The sequence below is a fragment of the Schistocerca cancellata genome, chromosome 4, assembly GCF_023864275.1.
Source record: "Schistocerca cancellata isolate TAMUIC-IGC-003103 chromosome 4, iqSchCanc2.1, whole genome shotgun sequence".
Classification (NCBI taxonomy): domain Eukaryota; kingdom Metazoa; phylum Arthropoda; class Insecta; order Orthoptera; family Acrididae; genus Schistocerca; species Schistocerca cancellata.
In genome coordinates this window covers 301,789,232-301,816,510 of record NC_064629.1, presented here as the reverse complement: position 1 = coordinate 301,816,510, position 27,279 = coordinate 301,789,232, and the positions used below count along the sequence as shown (strand labels likewise).

The 27,279-nt window shown below is 38.8% G+C and overlaps 1 protein-coding gene across 2 annotated transcripts in view; it reads right to left on the bottom strand.

Annotated features, from left to right (window-relative positions):
• Positions 1-7,082: 7,082 nt before the first annotated feature.
• The window catches only part of LOC126183295 (GTPase-activating protein and VPS9 domain-containing protein 1), a 303,063-nt gene continuing 282,866 nt past the window's right edge, over positions 7,083-27,279 (bottom strand). For both annotated transcript variants that reach the window (XM_049925134.1, XM_049925135.1), the window contains exons 26-29: positions 22,773-22,887; positions 21,887-21,959; positions 9,864-10,061; positions 7,083-7,229 (exon numbers count right to left, since the gene is read on the bottom strand). In XM_049925134.1, coding sequence (XP_049781091.1) covers positions 7,089-7,229; positions 9,864-10,061; positions 21,887-21,959; positions 22,773-22,887 — 527 coding nt within the window. In that variant the 3' untranslated portion in view covers positions 7,083-7,088. The remainder of the gene's footprint in view (positions 7,230-9,863; positions 10,062-21,886; positions 21,960-22,772; positions 22,888-27,279) is intronic.

Here is a 27,279-nt window from a genome sequence, read left to right as displayed (position 1 = left end):
CTGTACTCAATACATTCTCACAAACTCAGCTGTTTGTACAGATCCCATATGCCATACACTGTTTTGCTTCCCATACTTTTTAATATGGTAAACATATGCTGCATGTTTTTTCATTGAAACTGGCAGCAAGCATAATTTATGTATTTTCCATCATTATGAGTCTGCAGCTTGAGTGTGGACAACACATGATCAATTTGCATCATAATGGTTGTTTAACCTCTGATTTGGGCTTTGTTCACTTTGCATGTTTGTGTTGTGTTAGGAACATGGATGTTTTGATGGTTCTTCTGGATCAGAGGAGGAAAACTGTGATGTGGATATTGATTACGAACCTGCAAACATCTTTTGCAACAGTTCCAAGAGTTCAGGTAACTAATACGGATTTATATTACTGAAAAATATTGTAATGAAATAATATACATGTTTCCAGAATGAGATTTTCACTCTGAAGCGCAGTGTGCGCTGACATGAAACTTCCTGGCAGATTAAAACTGAGTAAAACTGTGTGCCCGACCGAGACTCGAACTCGGGGCCTGGGCGTGAGTCGTGCTTCGGTAGCTCAGATGGTAGAGCACTTGCCCGTGAAAGGCAAAGGCCCCGAGTTCGAGTCTCGGTCGGGCGCACAGTTTTAATCTGCCAGGAAGTTTCATGTCAGCACACACTCCACTGCAGAGTGAAAATCTCATTCTGGAAACATCCCCCAGGCTGTGGCTAAGCCATGTCTCCGCAGTATCCTTTCTTTAAGGAGTGGTAGTTCTGCAAGGTTCGCAGGAGAGCTTCTGTAAAGTTTGGAAGGTAGGAGGCGAGATACTGGCAGAAGTAAAGCTGTGAGGACCGGGCGTGAGTCGTGCTACAGTAGCTCAGATGGTAGAGCACTTGCCTGTGAAAGGCAAAGGCCCCGAGTTCGAGTCTCGGTCGGGCACACAGTTTTAATCTGCCAGGAAGTTTCAATATAAATGTTACTATAAAAGCAAATATTGCCTCAAAATATTTTATACAGTTCTTTTATCTTTTTACATGTGTATTTATTTATTCATGGACAGATGAAGATGATGAGGGTTCCAGTACTGCCGCTTGTCCTGTGCATCACAAAACATGGTTACTGATGTGAGCAACTGGTTCAGAGTTGACAACCAGCCTGATTTACAAGTGTTCAATGATGCTAGTGGTGTAACTTTGCAACTGTACTGAATTTGGATGTTTCTCAGCATTTTTCAATAATGAGATGATAAAAGCAATAAAAGTTGAAACAAACAGGTATGAAGGATTAAAAATTCATGATATGAATAAGAAGCAGCCTATGTAGAGAAATTCTATGTGGTACTGATGGTCAATAGTGAACATACATAAAATATATTTGTTTTCTCTATTTTATTGAATATGAGAGTAGTGAAGTTACCAAAAATAAGTGACTATTGGTCAAAGGATGCATTTCTAAATACTTCATGGGCAAGAAAGCTAATCAGTAGAGATAGATTCACTTCCATTTTGTTTATGTTGCTTTTGGATGATAACACGATGATCCACTGCACAAAATTAGGCCTTTTTCAGTTCTTTTGTCACAAAGTGTAAGAATAAACCAAACATGAATCTTACAACTGATGAAGAAATATGCCCTTTCAGAAGCAGAATAGGATTTAGAGCTTACACGAAAAACAAACCAAATAAATACAGAATCGAACTTTTGTTCACTGTGTGACTCGGCAGCTTACACCTTGAATTGTGAAATTTACACAGTTAAAGCAAACAGTGTAACTGGGAGGTTGTGTGGGGATCATTTAGGCAAAGCACACTGCATTTGCATGGACAGGTACTACACAAGCCCTACTGTATTAGACTCTCTGTGGCAGAATAATACCTTGCGTGTACAATTTGTAATGAAGAACAGGAAGGATCTACCTAATGAAATCAAAAATGTGAAGCTCAGGACAAGGGAAATGATGTTTTGGAGGAAGGAACATTTACTTATGGTTAAATGAAAGTCAATCAGACTCACGTTCTGTCTTACAAGCAGACATTGAGCAAATTCAACTGTAACCAGTACCAGAAGCAAAGGAGGACAAGCTGCCAGATGTAAACCAGATGTTATAAGAGGCTTTAACAAGAGAAAACTGGAGTAGACAGAGTTGACCAGTTATCAAGCTATTATCCTTTCTGTTAGAAGACAATGAAATGGTGGAAGAAGGTTTTCTTTCATTTGCTTATTTCAGTAGTAGTGATAGTTGGGTTGCGTACCAACAAACAACAAAAAAGACAACATCTATGGTGTGCTCCATCAAGGCCTTTGTAAACAGCTAGCTAGTCAGGATTCAAAAGGTGGGCTATCACCAAGTGTAGATAGAGCATTCAGCTGACAGTTCACAGAAAAGTTCGCAGCTACAGCATGTAAACAAAATGCAGTAAGGTGCTGTAAAGTTTGTGCAGATAAAGGGAAAAAAAAGAAACTGGGAAAAGAGTAAGAAAATAAACACAATGGCAGTGTAAGCAGTGTTATGTGGGTCTCTGTGTACCAAACTGTTTCAGAGAGTACCATACACAAGTAAATTATGCTTGATAAAACAAAAGCTGCACATTTGTACTGAATTTTTATTGTATGTATGTTACTTTCAATAAAATATGTTCTTTTGTACATGCTTGTTTCTTGCAAACATTCAAAAGAATGGGTTTTAGAAGTTACAGTTCTTTTTTGAAAACATTCAACTTTCAAAACTGTTCAATAAGCATCATTTATATTCAAGAAACAATTGTACAAAAGCATTAGAAAGAGGAAGTTTCAAACTTTGATGTAAATAGCTTACTACCTTTCTATTTTCTTCCTGACTTATTTAAAAAATACAGGAAACTCATTGAAAAGTGTCAGTCCGCAAGGAAAAGAACCTGTGTAAATGGATCACTGTGGAAAGTGTTAATAGTAATTCATTTTTGCCAAATTTGTGTAAGCCCAGAAACTTGCAAGCCCTTAATGATGAAAGAGGGTATACTGTTACGTTTACAGCTAAAATTTCGAGAGTAGTGTATATGCCTACGAATATTTTGCTTCCTCCGATGTGTATCTCACAAAAATATCATGAGGCTTACCAACTATTATTCTTCCAATGTATCTTTCATGACTGGAGCAGGAAAGAGGTGTGCGGATGTGGAAATTGTATGCAAAGTACCCTCCATAACATACTGTTAAGTGGCACGCAGAGTATAGATGTAGTTTCAGGACAAGTGGTTCCATTAGCAAAGTTAGAAGTAGGCAAACAACAATGTTAAAACCCTTTTCAATCCAATTTTTACCTACATATAAAGACTTAACATTTCCTTTGGCTCCATTAAATCTGATGGTAAGTAATAGCAATGATGGAATGCCAATGCTACGCTTAACATTTCTGGCTGAAAGGTATAATAGTTATGAAGCGACTTCAAAAAGTATGCGACACTTGTCATCTCATGCTAAGGAAATTACTAGGAATCTGAAAATGTAGGATCCATTTTAGTTGAAATTTGCATCTAAATTAGATGTGCAAATTTACAAGGTTGTCACACTATGTGCCTTAAAATGAAGCCTTAGTGCTTTGAAACCGACTTTTAAAAGACGTGGAGTTTGGGACTGTCTGCTTTTGCAAAAACTTGAATAGTTTTTTTCCGAAACGGTCTTTGTTTTCTCCTTTTGGTCCCATTTAAGCCTTCAAACAAACAATTGTTTCTGTTTAGAAGCAGCAGCTTTTTACCACCTGTGATCAGGAAGCTGATCTGATTTACACTGTTTCTGGACATTATTTTTCTTTCCCCCATGAAATTCAATAATTACAAAATCTGCAGAATATTGATTTCAACAACTCATGGGCATTCATAATTGTGCAACCCATACTTGAGAACACTATAAAACTGACAAGATACTTAGCAGAGAAACAGAATTGAACATTTGCATGTTAATATGTTGAGAGGTTTCGTTTTCCTGTCACTATAGTGCAGGGTGTGTACACTCTCAACTGACGTGGTGGCTACAACCATAAACAAACTCCAATCACAATCACCAGTGCAAAGAGTGGAGCTGGGAAACAAGTCCTACCTCCTCCTCACAGGGCGACCAGCTTACACTCACGTTCTGTGAAAGGAGAGAACTGACACATGGTCAACGGAACCTCCATCCCCTTCTGGTAAAGTGAGGGGCGAAAAGTCCACGGTGGCCCAGGACTAGTCTCTTCACTCATTTCAAAATAAGAAAAAAAATAAGCAATGCACAACATAAAGTATTTGGTAACAGCTACTGCACAATTGCTTGCTGAGTTTGGCATTGTTGTAAATGGTGTACACTCATTTTCAGAAAAAGACAACACACCTTGAACGACTACAGATAGGATGATCATATTCACAGGACATGTACATTAGTATGGTGTGCAGAAATGATTAGCATTGTGAACCATGTTGGCCCACAGGTTCGAGGTCAACATCGATATTGCAGTGCGACACCACCCACCAGTAAAATGTGCCTGCGGCTCTCATTGTCGTTATAAACTGAAGGTAATGGATCAGCATTGACTTGAGGGAATGTGATGCATCCATCTGGGAAATTGGAGCTCGTGTAGGACCAAGTATTTTGGCAGTGGAACGGGTGTGGTGTGTGCATGATGGTTCACGGAAGGCCACAGAACATGACGAGATTTGTCAGGTCGCATTACCCAGACACGCCCCTCCCCCCCCCTCCCCCAACTCAAAGAATGGTCACTCAAAGAATGGTCACTCGAAGAATGGCACTGCAGGACAAAGCGGTCTCCTGCTCAGCTTTGGCGCAACAAAGGAACAGTGTAACACATCGTACACTATCATGGGTGACAGTCCATCACAGTTTATCAAAACACAAGTTGTGTGTGTGTGTGTGTGTGTGTGTGTGTGTGTGTGTGTGTGTGTCACCCACTTCTTTGCCTACCTTTGAAGAATGTGCAGAAACATAGTAGACGGCAATTGTGCATGGGATGATAGCACCATGGCATGGCATCAGATAGTGTTTTCGGATGAATCCAAGTTCTTTTCATTTGAAATTGATGGCGCCTTTTGGTTCGCCACAGAACGGGCAAGCGGCATCACAGTGACTGCATTTACACATGACGTACAGTGCCAACTGGAGGCCTTATGGTGTAGGGTGCTATTGGGTACAACCAAAAATCACAGTTAGTGGGTGTTCAGGGTACTGTGAACAGTGTGATCTATATAAATGACATTCTGCAACCTGTAGTCATACTCTTCTGGCACAACACCCCAGTTTTTTGTCAGCAAGCCAATTCATGACTGCACATGTTGCTGCACGGAAATGTGCCTTCTTGGCGTCACAGAATGTCAGCCTTTTGCCGTGGCCCACCATATCACCAGACTTGGCACCATTTGAAAATAAGTTGGATATGGTGAAACAAGTGCAGCGTTGTGACCCAATGCCGACCACCATAGATAAACTTTGGAACCAGGTGAATGCAGCACAGATGGCTATACCACAGGACGTCATTCACGCCTAATACAAGTCAATGCCATCAATCACAGTAAAAGTTATCAGGGACCATGGCGGACCATGAGCCTACAAGGCAACAGGACACATGCTGAACGGAGGTGACTGGAATTGTAATCATTTCTGCAGAACATATTGATGTACATGTCCTATGAATATAGTCATTCAAGGTGTTCTGCTTTATCTGGACATAAATGTAGTTCACGCCTAACACTACCATAATTCAAAGGCCCACCACCTAAAACTGTCACATTAAAGTGTCAACATTATAACAACTTTTGAACTTTAGCTAGCAGACACACCAAAGAGACAGCAAATGGTATTTTGTCGATATGAGACCAACGTAAGTTTTCTTTGTTCTATGATATTAGATCCCACAGCTTACTTCTACGATGTGTGGCGAGTATCTTATACAAAACATTCAACCACCCACAATGGGCTTGGCACCAGAGCATAGATCATGTTGTTGCATTCATGCACTTTTTATTTTGCAAACATGTTTTTATGCATGAAAATTTTTCCAAATTAGATGTGCTACATGATGTGCAATAATGATAACTGAAACATTAGTTACATTTTCAATATCTGTATGCACAAAATAAAGCTCTGATAAAATAGTTCACCTGGATACAATTTGCTATAAAATAGCACTTATTAAATAATTTCATTTTTTCACATTTTGAGGCAGAATTCACATCTATATTTGCATTTATCACAAATGTGAATTTTTCAGGTCCCTAACCACTCCACAAAAATGGCAAATTGCTAGAAGAGAGCACATGTTCTGGATTTCCTGGAGACAAAGTTCTGCTGTGATATGGTTAACAGGTACATCACGGAGTGGGAGTTAAATGGCACATCAACTGCAAATGTACTCCAAAGTTGAAGTACATGGACAGTACCAGAGTTGTGGGCAAAATGTCTAAATTTAACATGGATTCACCTCAAAATTCTGGCAGTACATGGAATAAATAAATAATATGCACAGCTGTAGTGAAATAGTGCGTACAGTTTAAGTGAGGTTACACAGACAGGGATGATGCTTATTGGGAAGTAAGGTCATCAACATTGAGCACAGATGACAATGTCTAGGCAACTGAAGAAATGATTTGCAGCAATCGCAGATTTTCCAACAATGTGGACATTGACACACTGGTTCTCAAATGGTTCTGTAACAAAGGAGCGGATTTCCATCATTGAGAAACTGAATGAATGGCAGAATGTTTCTACTGTTGTTTACAAATACTTGGTAATAATGTTGCAAAACAGTCATTTATCTGTGTCACTTTGAAGTGTAGTGCAGCATTCCATAAAGGTTACTGGGCCTGCCATAATAATTTGTAAATTACTTTTTGAAGTCCGCTCGTAGAAGAAGCACTACTGAATGGAATAAGCAGGTCACTAGAGAATGGGGTAAAGAGTAAATAGAACAAAGGAAAATTGACACAAAAAGTGTGTATCGACTTTGGAAACACGAATATTTGGGGCAGGTGCAGAGAGTGAAAGAAATTTGTCATGGAAGAAGCAACACTGTATCTATCAAAAAAATGTTTAAAGAAAATAATACATCTTACCTGCTAAATATCATGGATTCTTAAAAAATTTAGACATTATAATCCATTGTTTTTATGAATTCAATTGCAGAGCAAAATTGTATCCACCAGTACTGCTCTTCACCTTCAAGTCTATTTCCATAAAAACTGTCAACATACTGTATAGTTGACAGAAGTGATGGCGGATTTGCCTGTAATATAATGGAATCATGAGGAGTATCAAAACACATTTGTAAAAAAGATGTGACACACAGTTGAGTCTGTTTACATATATCACCCATGTAAAATATAATACGCGATTCAGGAAAGCAAGCAAAACACGATTCAACGTAATTACAAATGTAATATGAATAAAAGTGCCCTGTCAAACACCAAACCTGTTAAGAATCTGTAAATGTTATGTCATCCAATATCTGGTTACACATGTTCACATGACGACACTGCCTAATACACTGACACCAGCTGATAATGAGTGCTAAAAACCCACTTTTTATGTCACTTCCAGCATACTAATGCTTCTCAATATACAGCATTTCCAAACTAAATTACATATTTCTTTTCGCAGCCCAAAACGACATCATGGTTATCATAGGAATTCTTTTAGTGTATTTCTCATCCTCAGGTCACACAAATAGTATCATGACAGGTTTCAACTTCTCAGTAAGTCATCATCAGTTTTTCTGTGTTCCCCTTAGGCAGTATACCTCCTTAAAGGCTTTAATTGTCTACCTGTTTGAAAACTTCACTGATGATGGAAATCAAAATTAGTTTCAGTGTTACACCCTAAGCTGAAGCTAATTATCTTGATGTTTCCAACTACTTTATGCTTAAAACAATTACTAATACAGCATCACATCAACTACTGCATGAGGTATTGTGCATACTGCAGAACAATAGTCCATCAATAATTCCCCACACAACCAAAATACAAGCCAAGCACTGCAAAAGGCAAGTCTGCATACAAGAGTGATTCAGGACATGGCTACTCTACTTTTCCACTTCTTAATGTCAGATTCACCAATGTAGCAGCTGAGAGTAAATATTCTGACTTCTCCCAACTACAAGTTAAGCCTGTGACAAAGTTTCTGAGGCACACAGAGTCAATTGAAGTTAATCATCAGCTAACCCTAGTTTATGAGCTGGACATTATGAAGCCATTCTCTACATGTCATCAATACATCCATTATGTAGAGTGCAGAGTACAGCCATCTGTATCTGTCATCAATGATTACATGGTGGAGCAGATGCAGCAGTGCACTATGGATAATCAACACTTCGTAATTATGGAACTCAGTAGCCACTGTCCTCCTTGGATATTCTCATACCCATCGCACAAAATCATCATATTGTGCTTGTTATTTCAAAAATTGTGCCCAAGCACACACTTCCAAACATGTATCAATATCATTGACATTTCCACTAAGGTATATAAAGAATGTGATAAGTTTCTGGATAGTATCACCACAGGTGATAAGATGTGACTCTCTTAATGTATCCTTAAAACTAACCGGAAGTGAGTGCACTATCAACATACTGTATGGATATACATGCAAAATGAAATTCAAGTGGACTATGCTGACACTGAAAGCGATTTGCATGGTAGCATGGAAAGAAAGTGTCTTCTGCTTATAGACTTCTTGCCCCGATAGGACTGTTACAGCGAAACACCGGGCAAATTGTGATTACACAGTCAGAACAAGAAACACCTAATTCCCAGTTCGTGTGTTGTACTTATCGAGACACAACTTGCCAACATTGGCTTAGTACACAACACAATATAACACAGTATCCAGCTACGACTGATCTGGAATGTGTTGTTCAATGCTGACAATTTCCATCTTCGCCTGTGCGTGAAGAAACTAATGACCAATAAACATTTTCGCAATGACAAAAGAGTTGTATATGGCTGCCACACATAAATCCAAGTACCAGACACAAGACTTCAACGAAACACGAATGCAAAAATAGTGTCACACTAGAACAAACTCAACAAAAATGGTACTAACTCATTTAAGAATCAACATACTGGCTCATAATGAATTACCATGTTTCATTTATGCAACTAATGAGTCCTGGAAACACATTTCAGTTACTGACAAAATGTCTTGTCATTCTTTTAGCAGACATGCATTATAGAGGCCATGTCTGTTCCTTTACAAAGATTCTATGGCTAAGAGTGTATTCATACACATATTGCTTGTAAATTCCAAGCTATAATGTGCAAGCATATAAAATTCCAATAATAGCATGTTTCTGGAGCTCATTGGCAAATCCGTTTCTCTAACATCATATTTGCTAGCTGTCATCTCACTGTTATGAGTTTTTTACTATCCCATGCTATTTCTTCTGAGCTACCACCGAAACACTGCACATTACAAAACTTATGCTGCCTATAACAACATGAAAAAAGGAAAACCACATGTAACATGGAAATCAAAGCACATCTCACTTTAAGAGATTAGAGGCGATATTGTCACAGATTTAGAAGAGCATGAAGCCTCAAGCTCATATCTCTCATCTAGAAAGTTCTTTCAAAATTTTGCATATGTTTACTTCTAATCTGCAAGAGAATATAACATAATTCAAACACTACACAACAACACTGAGTTTTAAATTGCTGCTTTTTAATATTTTATTACAATTTTTGATTGTGAGTTATGGATAAAAGTGTTAATTTTCTCCTACATACAAATTACTCAAATTATATTCAACTAAACACCTGAAATACCGCTCTATGTTGAAATATTTTTTAGCTGAATGACAAAGAAATGTTAAACTTACAAAAAAATTACAGTATTTCGATACAGTTGTACACCAACACATACCTTTATTAAGACATACACAAGGACAGGGATGAAGTCATCTGCAGAGGGAACACCATTATCACTTGCCAGTGCCAATAAATTCATTATAGTTGTTGCACAACGAAAGACACACAACAATTTGTCTCTTGGTGTCTTGTATGCAGATATTCCTGCAATTTCAGCTTGAGCTGATGGCCACGGACATTCGTAATGGAACATCTGCAAAATTTTATAGGTTGCAATAGAGGTTACTGACAAAGTACAAAATTTACTGTGAATAAAATAGCACATGATCCAAACATAACAGAAAAAATGTATATCAATAATTCAAAATGATGGTTGTAAAATTACCGTAAGCTACTGTAGACTACAAAAGTAGGAGTAAACTATGACAGTTCTCCTAGTAGCTTTGCTCAGTTAAGATTGTAACCACATAACCTGTATGTTAGGTGTGTTGCATACCAATCGGGCGTTATCTCATTTCAACTGCTTTAGTTGTGTATGTGATCAGTGTCTTACTCTATACCCCTAGAAACTGAAAGCGGTGAACTGTCCAGAAACAGAGTGAAGATTTATAAATACCTGCGTAACTGATGAAACATTTTTGTTCTATGAAGTTATCCTCCTGTCTGTCAATTACAAATAATATTATTTATAGCAAAACTGAAATTGTCAGTGTTTGGGACAGGAGAATTTTGCAAAAATGTTAATTAGTGATTTTTCGTGAAACAACGCAAAATCTCTGATTTTTATATTGCAAAATTTGTAATTTTGTATAAAAATGTTATAAATGTTAGGACAGCAGTTACCTAATATTCACAACTGATGTTAAAACTGCATTTTGACTTTTAATTACCTCAAGGCTGTGGTTTGTATATACTATTACTGACAGCTCATTTCTGGCAGACAGCAACCAACATTGATGTGACAAAGAAAATAACACCAGTACTAGCAAAAATAACATTGCATTTGGGAAAAACAGAATTCAGCAAAACACAAAACCAAATCTGACAAAAGACAACAAATCTGGAAAATAAGTATCAAATTTGGAAAATAAGCACTGCATTTACATAATAAGCAGCGCATTTGGAAAATAAGTGAACAATACACACGTTAAGAGCTGTGAGCACTTGCTCAGCTTTGATACTGTTGAACACGTCTCTTCTATTAAAGAAGTCCTCCTAGCTCGTAAGGTATGCATTTTAGAGCCCATGATTACTGGACTTTCTTTCTTGTTTTGGTCCATACTACCTCCTTTGCAAAATATGGAAAGCAAGGAGCTTGCAGTAGGAGAGATGTGTTCCTGAGAAGCGAAGATGAACAAGGCCCATGTTTACCAGACATTTTTCTTTCTAGTTTTGGTGCAAGTATGTAAAGGAAATATATATATACACTGTATGTATGTGTATGTATGTATGTATGTATGTACACTATATGATTAAAAGCATCCGGACACCTGGCTGAAAATGACTTACAAGTTCGTAGCACCCTCCATCGGTAATGCTGAAATTCAATATGGTGTTGGCCCACCCTTAGTCTTTATGACAACTTCCACTCTTGCAGGCATATGTTCAGTCATGTGCTGGAAGGTTTCTTCAGGAGTGGCAGCCCATTGTTCACGGAGTGCTGCACTGAGGAGAGGTATCCATGTCGGTCGGTGAGGCCTGGCACAATATTGGCATTCCAAAACATCCCAAAGGTGTTCTATAGGATTCAGGTCATGACTCTGTGCAGGCCAGTCCACTACAGGGATGTTGCCATCGTGTAACCAGGCCGTGCATTATGAACAGGTGCTCGATCGTGTTGAAAGATGCTATGGCCATCCCCGAATCGCTCTTGAACAGTGGGAAGCAAGAAGGTGCTTAAAACATCAGTGTAGGCCTGCCCTGTGATAGTGACATGCAAAACAACAAGGTGTGCAAGCCCCCACCATAACACCATCACCTGCAAATTTTACTGTTGGCACTACACACGCTGGCAGATGATGTTCACTGGGCATTCGCCATACCCACACCCTGCCATCGGATCATTACATTGTGTACCGTGATTCATCACTCCACTCGATGTATTTCCATTGTTCAATCGTCTAATGTGTTCCTTACACCAAGCTAGGCGTTGTTTGGCATTTACCGGCTCAATGTGTGGCTTGTAAGCAGCTGCTCGACCAATTAATCCAAGTTTTCTTACCTCCCACCTAACTGTCATAGTACTTGCAGTGGCTACTGATGCAGTTTGGAATTACTGTGTGATGGTCTGGCCAGATGTCTGTCTATTGCACATTACGACCCTCTTCAACTGTTGGCGGTCTCTGTCAGTAAACAGACAAGGTCGGTCTGTACGTTTTAGTGCTGTGCGTGTCCCTTCATGTTTCCACTTCACTATCACATCGGAAACAGTGGACCTAGGGATGTTTAGGAGTGTGGAAATCTCGCATACAGACATATGACACATGTAAATAAATGTAAATGTCATGTGACTCGGGCCTCCCATCAGGTAGAACGTTCCCTGGTTCTATTCGACGCCACTTTGGCGACTTGCGTGTTGATGGGGTTGAAATGATAATGACTAGTACAACACAACACAAAGTCCCTGAGCAGAGAAAATCTCTGACTCGGACGGGAATTGAACCCGGGCTCTTAGAACTGACATTCTGTCGCACTGACCGCTCAGCTACCAGGGGTGGACATGACACATTTGACACCAATCGCCGGCCGCGGTGGTCTAGCGGTTCTGGCGCTGCAGTCCGGAACCGCGGGACTGCTACGGTCGCACGTTCGAATCCTGCCTCGGGCATGGGTGTGTGTGATGTCCTTAGGTTCGTTAGGTTTAAGTAGTTCTAAGTTCTAGGGGACTTATGACCTAAGATGTTGAGTCCCATAGTGCTCAGAGCCATTTTATGACACCAATCATCTGACCACGTTTGAAGTCAGTCAGTTCAGCAGAGCACTCCATTTTGCTCTCTCAAGATGTCTCATGACTACTGAGGTCGCTGATATGGAGTACCTGGCAGTAGGTGGTAGCACACTACACCTAATACGAAAAACGTATGTTTTTGAGGGTGTCTGGATACTTTTGATTACATAGAGTAAGTAGATTTAAACACAACGGATATAATCATCTATATTACTATATAAGGACAAGTGACAGTTTAAAATTGTTACCAAAAATCTTGTAAGGTTTACTTGAAATTTTTATATGAAGCTGTAATAAACATTTGGACAGAAAGAGCCTACACAAGGTGTTCCTTAACACTGAGAGTTCCTGGCCTATGTACTTCAAATTTTCATGATACTCTCATAAAATTTGGAAGTGAATAGATTACATATTTTTAAAATATGTGTAATATATAAATATACATAAGATACAACAGGCAAGTGTTGCTGGCAAAAAGCCGTTGATCAATTTTGCACAATACTCTGATAAACATTCAGATGGATATAAAACAACACTGTACTGGTTCCTTTTAAAACTGACTGTGAGAAAGAAATGCTGTGGTTTAGTTTTCTTTATTGTAGTCAATTTTAGCTACGATATCATGGCACCTAAACCAATTAGACAAATTATTTCTCATACATATATATTATTGCCCCTTACACATAATTTTAATCAAACTTTGCATGCGAAACCATGTGCTATTTCATTTTATTCTTTACAGTTAGTTTTAACAGAAAACAGGAAAGTTGTATTGGCTTATCAGCTTACAATTAGAATACTACTACGGAATCTGTATTATCTGAAACTTTGTAATCCTACCCATTTGTCGATTAAAACCCTGTGGAATACCTTTATTGAAGCTACATCCTCACAGACCTAGCAGCAGGAGAGATCTCTCTCTCATACACCGTATACCAATGATCCCAACAGATTTACCGATTCATTTTAAGCAACTTCAATTTCCAATCCAGGCTTCCTTTGCAACATCAATAAACAAGGTGCATAGTCAGAGAGATGGGGGAAGGGGAGGTGGACAGAGTGAGGGGAGAAAATGAACACAGAGAGGAGAAAGTAGGAGGTGGATGGAAAGAGGAGGAGGAGAAGGAGACTGCAACGTATATCTAATTTGTAAACATGTTTAGCAACTGCTAAGCACTGCCAGGTTCACTGGTATTATAATAAAAATATGATAAGATCCATAATGATGGTGCCCACAGATGTGAGACCGCACAAGTGTCATTGCTCCTGTAACACCACATCAACATTTGTATGGCCCCACACCTTGTAAGCTAGAACAGATGAATACATTTGACATATTTTCAAGAACTTTGGGTTGCTATTATACTGTAAAGCAGAACTGAACACACTGTATAATATCACATCCTTAACCACTGTAATTTTGTCAGAATACTTGCATAGAAATGTAGAGCCTTATACACTAATTCAGACTGCACACCTCAGAAAGCACTGAGTGAAAAAGCAGGTAACAAAGACGGTCGAGAAACCACACAAAAATGGACTGTCTCATTACAAGCAACAGATACTGACAAAATCTAAAACCTCGTAACATAAAGCTATGGACCAGACGTTTCAGGTATATAAAGCTGCACCAGCGTTGGATAAATTTTCTTGCCAATAAGCGATACCAAGTGAAGAATTTTTATGTAGTTTACTTGTACGAAACACATCTAAGAGTACAGAAATTTTCATTATGGTAGCTCTAATTTTAAATACACAACATAAATGAACAATACGAAATCTTATGTTATACATACGTTCGAGACATCCGTTGATGGTGCCTACAGATGCGAGACCACACAAATGTGATGTGCTCTTGTAGCACCACATCAACATTTGTATGGTCCCGCATCTTGTAAGCTCAGGCAGACGAATTTATGCAACATATTATTTAGGATTTTGGGTTGTTAGTATACTGTAAAGACAAACTGAATATACTGTATAATATTGTATCTTTAACCACTGTAAGTTTGCGAGGACACTTGCACAGAAATGTAGAGCCCTATGTACTAACTCGGACTGGGCACCTCAGAAACCACAGAGTGAAAAAGCAGGTGACAAAGCAGGCAGGGAAATCAAACAAAAATGGAATGCCTCATTACAAGCTACAAATACCAACAAAATCTAAAATCTTGTAACATAAAGCTATGGACCAGAAGGTGTTACAAGAACGTAAAGCTTCACCAGTATTTGGTAAATTTGCTTGCCAACAAGCCATGCCAAGCAAATAATTATTATCCAGTTTATTTGTGTGAACCACATATCAGAGTACATAAATTTTCATGGTGCTACTTCTAATTTAAAATGCGCAACAAAAATTAATAATAAGAAATCTTCTGTTATACATACGTTCAGGACAACTGGTGATTGTGCCCACAGATGCGAGACCACACAAACGTGATGTGCTCCTGTAGCACCACATCGACATTTGTATGGTCCCGCACCTCGCGAGCTAAGGCAGATGAATACATCCAACATTTTATCGAGGACTTTGGGTTGCAAGTATACTGTAAAGAAGAACTGAATACACTTTAAAATATCGTACATGTATTATGCTGTAACCTGTTTTATAAATTCACTGAATTGCAGAATACACTGTGTAATTGTCATTGTATTATCAAAATCTCAATGCCTATACGTAATGATATAACATGTAGCAATTGAAATACATCAAATAGTGGAACAAATAAATAAATAAATCAAAACAATTAACTCAACTGAGACATAACTTACTGATGAACACCAAGGACCTCACAGTCATATTTCTTCCACTGTTAAAAAAAAAAAAAGGCCGACATATTTTGTGGAAGTTGTGTCGCTCTGCTGATATTAAATTTCAAATTATTGAGTTCTTTACTATTCTGTTACTTCTACAAAATCTGGTCTGTAAAGCAGTCCTTTGATTCTATTTTGTGTGACAAAATAATGAAAACACAGTGCTGCTGCTAGGAATACAGTCGTTTCTAGAGATTCATTCTAGCAGTTTTCTATTATTAGAATGCTTTCACACACTACAAATGATTCCAAGCAATGTATTTCACACTCTCAGTACACTTGGCCTGAAGAACATTGTGCAAACTGTGGTTATCAAGTAGTAAGGACATTGAAGATACAATATTAACAGCATACATGTTTAGTATCTGGTTTTCTCAATCACTGCATGCAACAGGAGAGCTGAATTAACATATTTGCACTTCAGTTTCCACTCAATTCGATAAGTTTCATAAACTTTTTGTCCAAGAAATAGGTCCAATATCCAAATTTCGTGTTTACAAACATACTCCAAATGAACAAGTTGAGGACGACTGGTTACTTTAATAAAGTAATGTGGCCTAAAGCCAACCTCACACAGGCCTCGTTTCTCATGAAGCACAACGAATGTGGTTTCATCATGGTTGGTGCAGACTTGGAAACGAGCTGGCACATAACATGGAACTGTCTCCTCCTCGCAATTTGCGACCACTGCACATTCCAGTGACAGTTCTCAGCTGTATCTGGTGCACAATCCACACAGTTCATTTGCGGAAATGGATAAACATAAAATTGCTATGTTAGCCCTATTAAAATCCAAAGTTGGCCCCTTGTCTATATGATAGCCATATTGTTATGTCTATGGTATACACAAATAAGAACTTCAGTGTCCATGAACATAAGGCAAAAAGAAATGTTCTATATCCAGCCAGTAAGGACATCAGCTCAAAGAAAAACACTCAACATATAGCACAAGGAAGAATGTTCATCATTTCAGGACATAGATAATGTGCTTTATCCATTCCATTTATGGTGGTACTGCGTAATGTGAGAGGTACTCCTACGTATCTTGTTAGTGGCTACAGCAGTTATGAGAATGGAGGGGTTACAGCATGGGATATTTGTTTATGAATCAAGTTTAAGACGGTTTTGATTGTTTGTGAAGGCACCATTAAAGTAGTCAACATATTAGGAGACAAACTGCTCAGCATCAAAGATGTGATGTCAGTAATGAAAATTTATGCCTTAACATACAAAATTTCATTGCAATAGCTGAGCAGACAGTGTGTGTGTGTGTGTGTGTGTGTATGTGTTTGTGCAGGACTTGGTTTCAACTCCTGGTATTGTCAAAGATTATTTTTTATTGATTGGAAGACTGAAACAAGTTACACTCAGCCTTGTGAAACCATGAAGATGAGCTACTTGGATGAGAAGTAGCAGCTCCAAGGTATATAAAACTGACAGTGGCTGTGATAGCAGTATGCAGACTAGAGTCCTGCATGACCGAGTAAGTGAGCACAAAATACGAGGTGGGGCGAGCACACCCTAACTGGATAGGCTACCCGCACTAGTTCTTGTGACCGAGCATAGAAGCCGTGACCGAATACGTGGCACATAACTTCAAACACATTTACACTTGTTATTATCCGCGTGACACTGCAGCGAGTACGGGCTTCTCATTTGTAATCATGCAGCGCGAGGAAGGCAGTGTAGCAAGACGTAAGACTGAAATCAATGTTTACACATGAAAGAAACGGGAAGGTCTAAAAAGCCAAGTATGGAGTACATTTCTGTTGGTTGTAGATAGAAACAGTGCGTCTACTGGGTACGTATCATGGATAAAAATCTCCACTTTATTGTTTTTCCAGTCGGGAACCACTCATTTAAAGAAACACAGTTGCAAGAAACCTCACAAAGATCGTTTCTTTGGCCGTCCTTCCGTGATCTTAATATGCTTGAAATAAGTGAAAAGCAGGATATTCTTAGCAATGTGCGACAAATGTGTGCTACGTACGCAGGTTCAACATGCAATCATTAACATAATCGTTTTTGCATAGTTCGTGGGAAGTGTATTATAGAGAAAGGGGAATGTTGTGACTCGTATAATATTTCATTAACGTAAAACATCTCGTTTTTATGGGAACGGGGGTCGGGTTTTTTGGGGTAGAGACCAAACAGCGAAGTCATCGGTCTCTTATGGGAACGTTTCGATGATTTCGATATCAGTTCTGTATTAGTTGTCTCTTTTGTTTATTATCATAGATCCTTCAAGTACTGTGTCACCACCACCCAGAAAGTGAGATCGTTTCAAGGAATGAAGGAACAACAGATCATCCGCAGCAGATGAAATAGATCTGTACATTTTAATGCCCCCCGGAGATGATTATGACATCTTAAAGTGGTGGAGCAGACATGAAACAGATCTGCCAGATCTGGCTGCAGTTGCAAGACGTATTTTATGTATCCCAGCAACAAGCACAACTAGTGAAAGGTGCTTTAATAAAGCCGACATGTTACTAACAAATTGCCGCAGCCAATTGAATCCGGAACGCGTTCGTGATTTACTGCTGATCAACAATAACTATAATTTTGTTTATGTTGTAAACAATTGAAAAGTGTGACAAGTTACGTCTGTAAATGTTTAATGTTCTTTGTGTGCTTTCTTTATGAAGACGGTTGTCTTCTAGATTATGGGAAAAGCACTTATTTAATGTTTCCTATAAATGAAAGGAAAAATATATCTTTTGTTTGGAAATGAGACTAGTCTTCTGTCCGCGATTGTATTGAAATATCATTTTACTTTCCAGGTGCTTTATGAATTTAGCTGTGTCACGTACCCGTTCTTGGAAATGTTACTTTTGCATTAAGAGAGAGAGAGAGAGAGAGAGAGAGAGAGAGAGAGATAAATACACTGTGTGTGTGAGAGAGAGAGAAAGAGAAAGAGAAAGAGAGAGAGAGAAAGAGAGAGGCGTTGGATTTGTACAGTACAGTACAGTGCAGCGAGCCGGGGCGAGGCGAGGTGGGACGTCAGCGGTGACCGGTCATGCTCGGTTATCCGCGTGTCCGGAATCCGGACATCAGACATGGGGCGAGTACGTGACCGATCCGAGTCGTGTGGGGCCGGACAGGAGCGGCTCGGTCCCCTCGTCAACACGCGAGCCGTGACCGGTCAAACACGGAGCGTTGCAGCACTCTAATGCAGACATGTCCCACTATACCACATCCAAATGATGTTGAAGGCACAGGATGACTTGGCTGTGGACATCACCATGCGGTCTTCAGGCCTGATCATGGAGTTCCTTTTTAATATTTGGTTAACATCAAACTTATTGTGTGAGCTATCAGAAAAATCATACTGTAAATGGTTATAGTCATAACACATAATAACAGAAATGTTGTTCAAGAGTGCATCATACCTTATCAGTTTGTAAGATATGGTAGAAAGGTAACATCTATTGACATCATTTTGAAGTGCACATTTTATTTAGAGGTGCACATTTTATACAGGTGTAAGTTGCCAGGGTGGTAAAGTAGAAACTAATTTTGCAATTTTATAATGAATAATGTCTTCAGCAAATTGCCCCCCCCCCTTTTCCCTGTAAATGCTTGGCATAGGTCAATCATCTGGAAGGAGACGCTGATGGTCACTTTAGAGCAGAAGGCAGAAAGATACTGTTATCTTAGCTGTTATATTAGAGTGTCATTTTCTCAAACTGTTCTACCTTCAAAGAAGAAGAATGACGTGTCCAAGGTGTTGAGGAGATCCATGAGCACATTTTTCACTGTGCTGGCACTGGGATAAATATGAGAAGTAAAGCAGCAAAGAAGCTGAACTAGGATATTACATTGATTTGATGAGGTGAAGAAAATGCGATGAGGTGTGGAAGCAAATCTGTGTGTGGTTGGGAGGATATTAGAATTTATCATAAATACAGCAGGCAGTTCTGGTAAAGAATGACACTCTTTTGTGGCTGGTTCAAATTCTCTTTGTGAAGTCAAGAGTAATTTTCCATAATTTTACATTTATTTGTGGTTAAGTTCCAAAAATGTTTTGTGTCTGCAGATTTAAATGATGTCGTTAACACAACAAAATAGGGACAACTGCTGACTACTAGGATGCTGCTGGTGCTGGTTATTTCAACATTTGTAACATTTAATTTTATGTGTAATCACCAGAAGGGCCAAGAAGGGGTTGTTGATTAAAGGACAACTGAAATTGGATTTCAGGTGAATGTACCTGAGTGTAAGACGACCCTGAATACAAGATGACCCCCTTTTCTTTAAGAGGTTCATTGACAAAATTTGATTTTCACCATATTCTGACTAATCAAAATTACAAACTGTTTACTTGATACAATGTACCTGCTTTACAAAAGTTAATATTATACCTATTCCAAACTTTGGCCTTTTATTGATTTTCTAAATTTTGATAATACATGGAGTAATGAAATAAACAAAAAGGAATGTGGGTATGTACATGGTTGTTTGAGGGCAAGTTGATGGGTTTGAAGTAAGCAGAACATTGATAGTAGTAAGGTTGTGGGCAAGGGGTCTGTTAATGTACAGGTAGGGAGCATCACTGCCATTTTTAATACTTTCAGTTTGAGAGGAAGATATAAAAAATCTGCAGAATGACCATCATATGTACAGGTAGGGAGCATCACTGCCATTTTTAATACTTTCAGTTTGAGAGGAAGATATAAAAAATCTGCAGAATGACCATCACATGCATAGTATCATAGCTTATCGATACTGCTGGAGTTGGTGCCTCGATGAAGAACCTTCAGGCCGTCGACCAACGAAGAGTGCCAGGATGGTGTTATAAGGGGTGGGCACTTGGGCTCCTTTTTCTTGTTAGAGATTAGTTCCACACTGTTAGATGGTGCCGAACATTACACCGAGCTGTTGATAGATAGCTCTACATGCAAACATTCAGTGTACATAGATGCACGCCTGTGTTGCGCCTCTGCTGACAGCTAGCCACAGCTTTCACTAGTTGTCAACACTGTAGCAGTTCTTCAGCAACAATTTGAGTAAAATAGATATAAAGTGCACTGTTGTCAGCTAATTTTTTGCTTGCTTATCCAGATTCCTACGGCAACAGATCCCTTTGGCTTCCTTCCACCTATTTATCATTAGCAAGAAAAATGTAAAATTTGGCTCAACAGAACATAACGGTTGCTGACTCATATCATAAAAATCTGGCAAACTGTTGACAGGTCACCTAGAAAAATCCTCCTAGCCAAGTTATTTCAGTGCGAAAGGCTTAGTTGCAAGATCTGTCTCATGTACCTATCCAGCATATCTTATTCCAGTCCTGCCACAGGCATTTCCTTCCAAATCAGAGGACATTCCATCTGTGAGAGCAGACATATCATATATCAATTCAACTGCAACTTTTGCAGAGGATTTCATGTAGGCATACCACCAACCAGCTATCTTACCACATGAAGAGCCACTGCCAAATAGCAGCAAAGTGTTAAAGTTGATCACTCTAAGGGAAAGCAAGCTGCAGGGTACAGGGCATAATGTGCTTGATTTCAACATGATTCACTACCTATGCCTTCAGGTATCCTCCCCTGTTCATTTGTTCCAACATCTCTCCCCAGCCCCCATCCTCCTCTTGCTCTAATCCAAAATTCCTACTTCATTATGTAATTCATGTGACTTATCCTGTCAGCACTAAGATAAGCTCATGGACATCACATTTAAATACCCTTGCCTAGCTGCTTCTCCCTCTCCTAGAAAACCACCTCCTTTCTCCTCTCACTCATTCTTCTGACTGCACTGCAGGACAAAATGGCTCTGGGTTTATCACTGTTTGTTTGTAGCTCTGTTTATGTTTATGTTATCTTTATACTTTCCTTCTATGAGTAAGTGAGGTAAAAAAAAATTACGATAAGGTCAGCCATTGCACTGTTTACTTCTCCAGGCAGAACAAAGGGAAATCAGACACACATTCCTATATTAACTGTATCACAAATTCACAGCAAGTATAATCATTCTGTAATCTTCATTCATGTATAAAGTTGCCTGATGACGATGATCCAGTGAAACCTGCAATTAATAAACAGCTGTAACTGAAATTAAGAAACCACAGTGGAAAATCATGTTCCTTCGGGTGGTTTCTCTTTTTCTTCCACTGAAGGAGTCATGGAAACTCTGAAATCTTTATAGGAGCACATTTACTTCTTATTATCTATTCTCATTTGTTTTATTGTGTATTTGCCCACTCACTTGGTGATGCTATACGTCTTATAATGGCATATTTACTATGTTACAAAATTTAATAACACACAGCAAATTAATGAATTGCAATTGACAAAGCTTGTAATACAAACCTTAGGCACTCTTAAATCCTTGTGGTCAGGGGTGATTACAATGGATAATTTTTTCATATGTTCATGGAGAACTCTGTAAACATGAGAAGACATATTTATATAATATGGCAATTGTTACAAACTAAAATGTACAACAATAATGATATTTTTGTTGAAATATGGCAAATAGAAAACTCAACAATATCAGAGAAGGAAAGTTGCTACTCACCATACAGTTGAGATGCTGAGTCGCTATAGGCACAAGAAAGATTCACACAATTATAGCTTTTGACCATTAAGGCCTTTGTCAGCAATAGATACACATACACGCGCGCACCCATGCACACACACACACACGCACACGCACACACACACACACACACACACACACACACACACACACACACACACACACAATCTGCAGTCTCAGATAAAGTGGGGCTTCAGTTATCTGAGACTGGAGACGTGTGTGCAAGGTGTGTGTGTGTGTGTGTGTGTGTGTGTGTGTGTGTGTGTGTGTGTGTGTGTGTGTATGTATTGCTGACAAAAGCCTTAATGGCCGAAATCTATAATTGTGTGAGTCTTTTTGTTGTGCCTATCGCGACTCAGCATCTCCGCTATATGGTGAGTAGCAATTTTCCTTCTCTAATATTGTTACATTCCATCCTGGATTTTCCATTGTTCAACAATATCTTAAGTATTCAGAAATAACATACACATTAAGTAATAATGGCTGACACTGTTGTGAACCACCAGACTACTGTATTGCAACAATAAAACCATGAAACAGTAATACTACTGTGGTATTACAACTGCCATTAAATAAATTCTCAAGACATAATAGTATAAGGATAGAAATAAGTAACATTAATACATGACAATCAACAGTATTAAAAAATCTACATACTGATCTCTTGAGATGTCGCCATCACCATTTGGGTATATTGCTTGGAGGTACACGCGACTTATCACTGCCCTCTCAATGGCGGTATGAGCTTGACTTATTTGAGCACTACTAGCAGCTGGAAAAAAATAAATATGAAAGCTTCTTTTAGAATGCTGAAAAATGCTTGCTAGATGAGATCTCCAAATAAATATATGGGTGGAGCATGAGAGAGATGAAACATGATATTTTACACACAACAATTGCAACAAAATTTGCTGAGCACATTACATTGCACAGTAAATATAAGGTATATACATTCTAGAGTAGCATCACACAGTTTTAATACTAGTAAAAAAAGTGACATATGACTGTAAACACCATTTGTGACAGAAGAGAAGCATTTACTTAACAGTGACTATATTAATCAATTGAAATGGCACTAACAATAAAACAGCAATTGAAAGAAAGAGAGAAAGAGAAAGAGAAAGAGAGAGAGAGAGAGAGAGAGAGAGAGAGAGAGAGAGAGTGATGTACGGTTATCACCTTGATTAATGTTAAAGAGCACTAAATACCTCATCAGACGAACATCCGCAACTGAGGAAGATTTTTATAGAATAAAAATCTGCTTCTTCAGTTGCTGGAAATTTCTTAATTTAGTGCACAACCAGTTTCGAATCATAAAGCTTAATCTTCAACTGCCACCAAAGAATTGTGGGAACATAAATGTGTGACAGTTGCGCCAGTCAGTCAAGGGGCGGACGCGGTGTCAGACCCATGTAAAAAAAAAAACACACACACAACATGAGAGTGTAGAATCAGCAACCACAGCACCTGCACGACCTAAGTGTCGTACTCTCCAGGTGGGCACTGTGGTTGTTAGTCCTACACTCCCACACATTCGTTTGATGTGGGTGTGATGCCCTCGGTCTGACTGATCCGACCACCACAAGTTTAAGTTGCTACCATTATTTGCTGGCACCTGAAGATGGAGCTTTAGTTTGGAAACCAGTCATACAATAAATTAAGAAACTACTGACAACTGAAGCAGATTTTTATTTTTAAAAAGTGTTATTAAAATTCTAACTTAATAACGCTAAAAAATAACTTGGAAGTATGGCTTTCTGATCATATTAAAAAAGAAAAGAAAGAAAGAATAAAAGAAAGAAAGGAAGGATGAACCAACCATTCTGATATCATACTAAGACCATCTCCCAAATAATAATTTAGGGAGCAAGTCAGACATTCAAAAAGTCTTTAAAGTCTTATCGCATTTGCCTCAACATCTGCTAAACCAGAGAACAGATTAGATCGTAAACTAACCATTGGCCTCTTGTCTGAATATAAAATACACTCAGTTAAAATGTGTCATACTGAAATCAATATGTCACAAGCCCCACACATTGGAGGGTACTCCCACCAGAGCAGGAAGCCATCTGTTATTGAATTATGCCCTGTCTGAAGGGAAGTGAGAACAACTTCATCTTACCTCAGTGGTCAGGAGGTGGTAAGCCACAGCTGAGTAGCTGATTCTACCAACGATGACTCGTTCGTCACTTCCAACCACTCTTCTTTCCACTGACACAAAATCCTGCACCTCAATAGTGCGGATATGCAGGGTGATATTACACTACTCCACCCAATTTAGAATATAGGTCTTTGGTTGCCACATCCAATATCTCATTTCCATGAAATCCCTTGTGCCTTGGTACCCTGTAGATTGACATCTCCTTCTCCTGCCTTTGTAGGTGGAAATGAGAATTCTGGATGTCCTGGACATAATTTTCTGCTGTGTACATTTGTTAATAGATTTAAGGGCACTTTGAGAGTAAGAGAACATAAGGAATTTCTCAGTAAGGATACATCCCATCTGCTCTGATGTCATCAAGATTGAATGTAATTCTGCATTAATATGGTAAATTTGTGTCAAACTATTTTAGGGAACACAATCAAGAAAATCACTCCTTAATCCCATCTGAGAATACAGTTACTTGGTTGTGATGCTCATCTAAAATTGCATTAATAATCAAATTAAAAAAACTTGTTTCAATGAGTGTACTCTCTCATGTACCACACTAAATCTAAAATTATTCTGGGTCTCTTTAGTAACCACAGTGGCAGTTGGAGTTGGTATTAGCCCACACCAAGTGCCACTAGATAATGCTTTGCACAGATCCCAATTGGGGTTGCTTGTGGACAATTTGTGAAGATTACTCCACATGAAGGTGAGCAACAGTTTTGTATACAGGCAATTCTAGAATAGAGAGGAATCTGTGTGCCTCATGGACTACGAGGATTATTGGATGGAAAGTGGTAGCTCACCAGCCTCAGCACAGATGATCCTGTAAGCACCTTGGGCAAGTCTAGACCCCCCATAGTGCATGGTGCCATTGATTTTTAGGCAGATGGGTCTTGCTGGTCAATAAACTGTGCATCCATAATACAACTAGAATCGAGAAAAAGCTTTATAGAAATGGAGCAGATGCAACCTGTTGTTAGCCAAGACTTGAACTAAGATACTCCAACATGTGTAGTGCCTTGAGGCACCTCACCTTTAGGTCCTCAATGAAGAATGGACCTTGTTGAAGAGGTGTAGCTTGTGTATCTCAATGATACAGATAGCAGAAATCTACTTGCAACTGCTAATACAATTAAACTTCAGCTGCACATTTATTAAGTGTCATATGAAAATTTATGCCACACCACAACTCAAACCCAGATTTCCCACTTCATGCGAGCGGTCGTCTTAACCACTTTGGCTATCGGAGCACACTTCCTGGACCGACCCATACTCCCATGTCACTGTGTGTCCACAACCTGCACTTGCACAGATGCTGCGAGTCCCACACAGGGAGAGCCTTTACTATTATTGTCGGGCCTGTCAAAGCATGTAATACTATTTTACAGTGGTATGATCAACAGCTGTATGAAAAAAAAAAAAAAAAATCGCATTTGCAACTGCCCTGGAGTAGATGACATTCCATCAGAGTTGTTGAGACCCTACAGAGAGCCAGCTGCAACAAAACTATTCAACCTGGTGTCCAAGGTAAATGAGATGGGGAAAATCCCCTTAGACTTTCAAATAGAATGTCATAATTCAAACTTGAAAGAAAGCAGACATTGACATGTGTGAATAATACCAAACCATCACTTTAATAAGATGTGGTAGCAAAATATTGGCAAAAATATTATTTACAGAAGAACGGAAAAATTGTTAGAAGCTGTCCCCTGAAAACAGCAGTTTGGGTTCCAGAGAAATGTAGAAATACACGAAGCAATACTGACCCTTTGTCTTCTCTTAGAAAATAAGATGAAGGGTGGTAAATCAACATCTATAACATTTGTAGATTTAGAGAAAGATTAGACAACACTGACTGCACACTCTCGAACTTTGAATATAGCAGGGATAAAATGGGAGTGAAAGGTTATTTACAATCTGTACAGAAATCAGACAGCAGTTGTACGAGTTGAAGGACATGAAAGGGAAGCAGTAGCTGATAAAGTGAGACAGTACTGTAGCCTATCCTCCATTTCATTAAATCTGTACACCAAGCAAACTGTAAAGGAAACCAATGAGAAATTTGGAAAAGGAATTATAGTTCAGTGACAAAAATACAAAAATAAAAAGCTTTGAGGTTTGGCAGTGACAATGTAATTCTGTCAAGAGATAGTATAGGAGTTGGAAGAATGGTTGAATCAAATGGATAGTATCTTAAAGAGAGATTATAAGATGAGCATTAATAGAAGTAAAACAAAAGTAAAGCAATGTAGTCTAATTAGCTGATGCCAAGACAAGGGTAACAAAATGACTATAGCTATTCATAAAACCACATACATACATCAGAAGGGAAGACTTTCTCTTTCCAGAAATCCTTCCATGAGGCTCAACAGAATCCCTGTAAAACACAGCATTGTTCATAGATAGATTCTTCTAGACGAGAAAAGAACCTTTCTAGAATGTGTAAAATCTGTTACTCAGCAAGTGGCTAAAATTATGCACAATATGCTGACACTAGCAAAACGAGGATAATGGAATGTAGTTGAATTAAGTCGGGTGATGCTGAGGGAATTAGATTAGGAAATGAGACACTTAAAGTAGTAAAGGAGTTTTGCTATTTGGGGAGCAAAATAACTGATGATGGTCGAAGTAGAGAGGATATAAAATGCAGACTGGTAATGGCAAGGAAAGCGTTTCTGAAGAAGAGAAATTTGTTAACATCGAGAATTGATTTAAGTGTCAGGAAGTCATTTCTGAAAGTATTTGTATGGAGTGTAGCGATGTATGGAAGTGAAACATGGACGATAAATAGTTTGGACAAGAAGAGAATAGAAGCTTTCGAAATGTGGTGCTACAGAAGAATGCTGAAGATTAGATGGGTAGACCACATAACTAATGAGGAAGTATTGAATAGGATTGGGGATAAGAGAAGTTTGTGGCGCAACTTGACCAGAAGAAGGGATTGGTTGGTAGGACATGTTCTGAGGCATCAAGGGATCACTAATTTAGTATTGGAGGGCAGCGTGGAGGGTA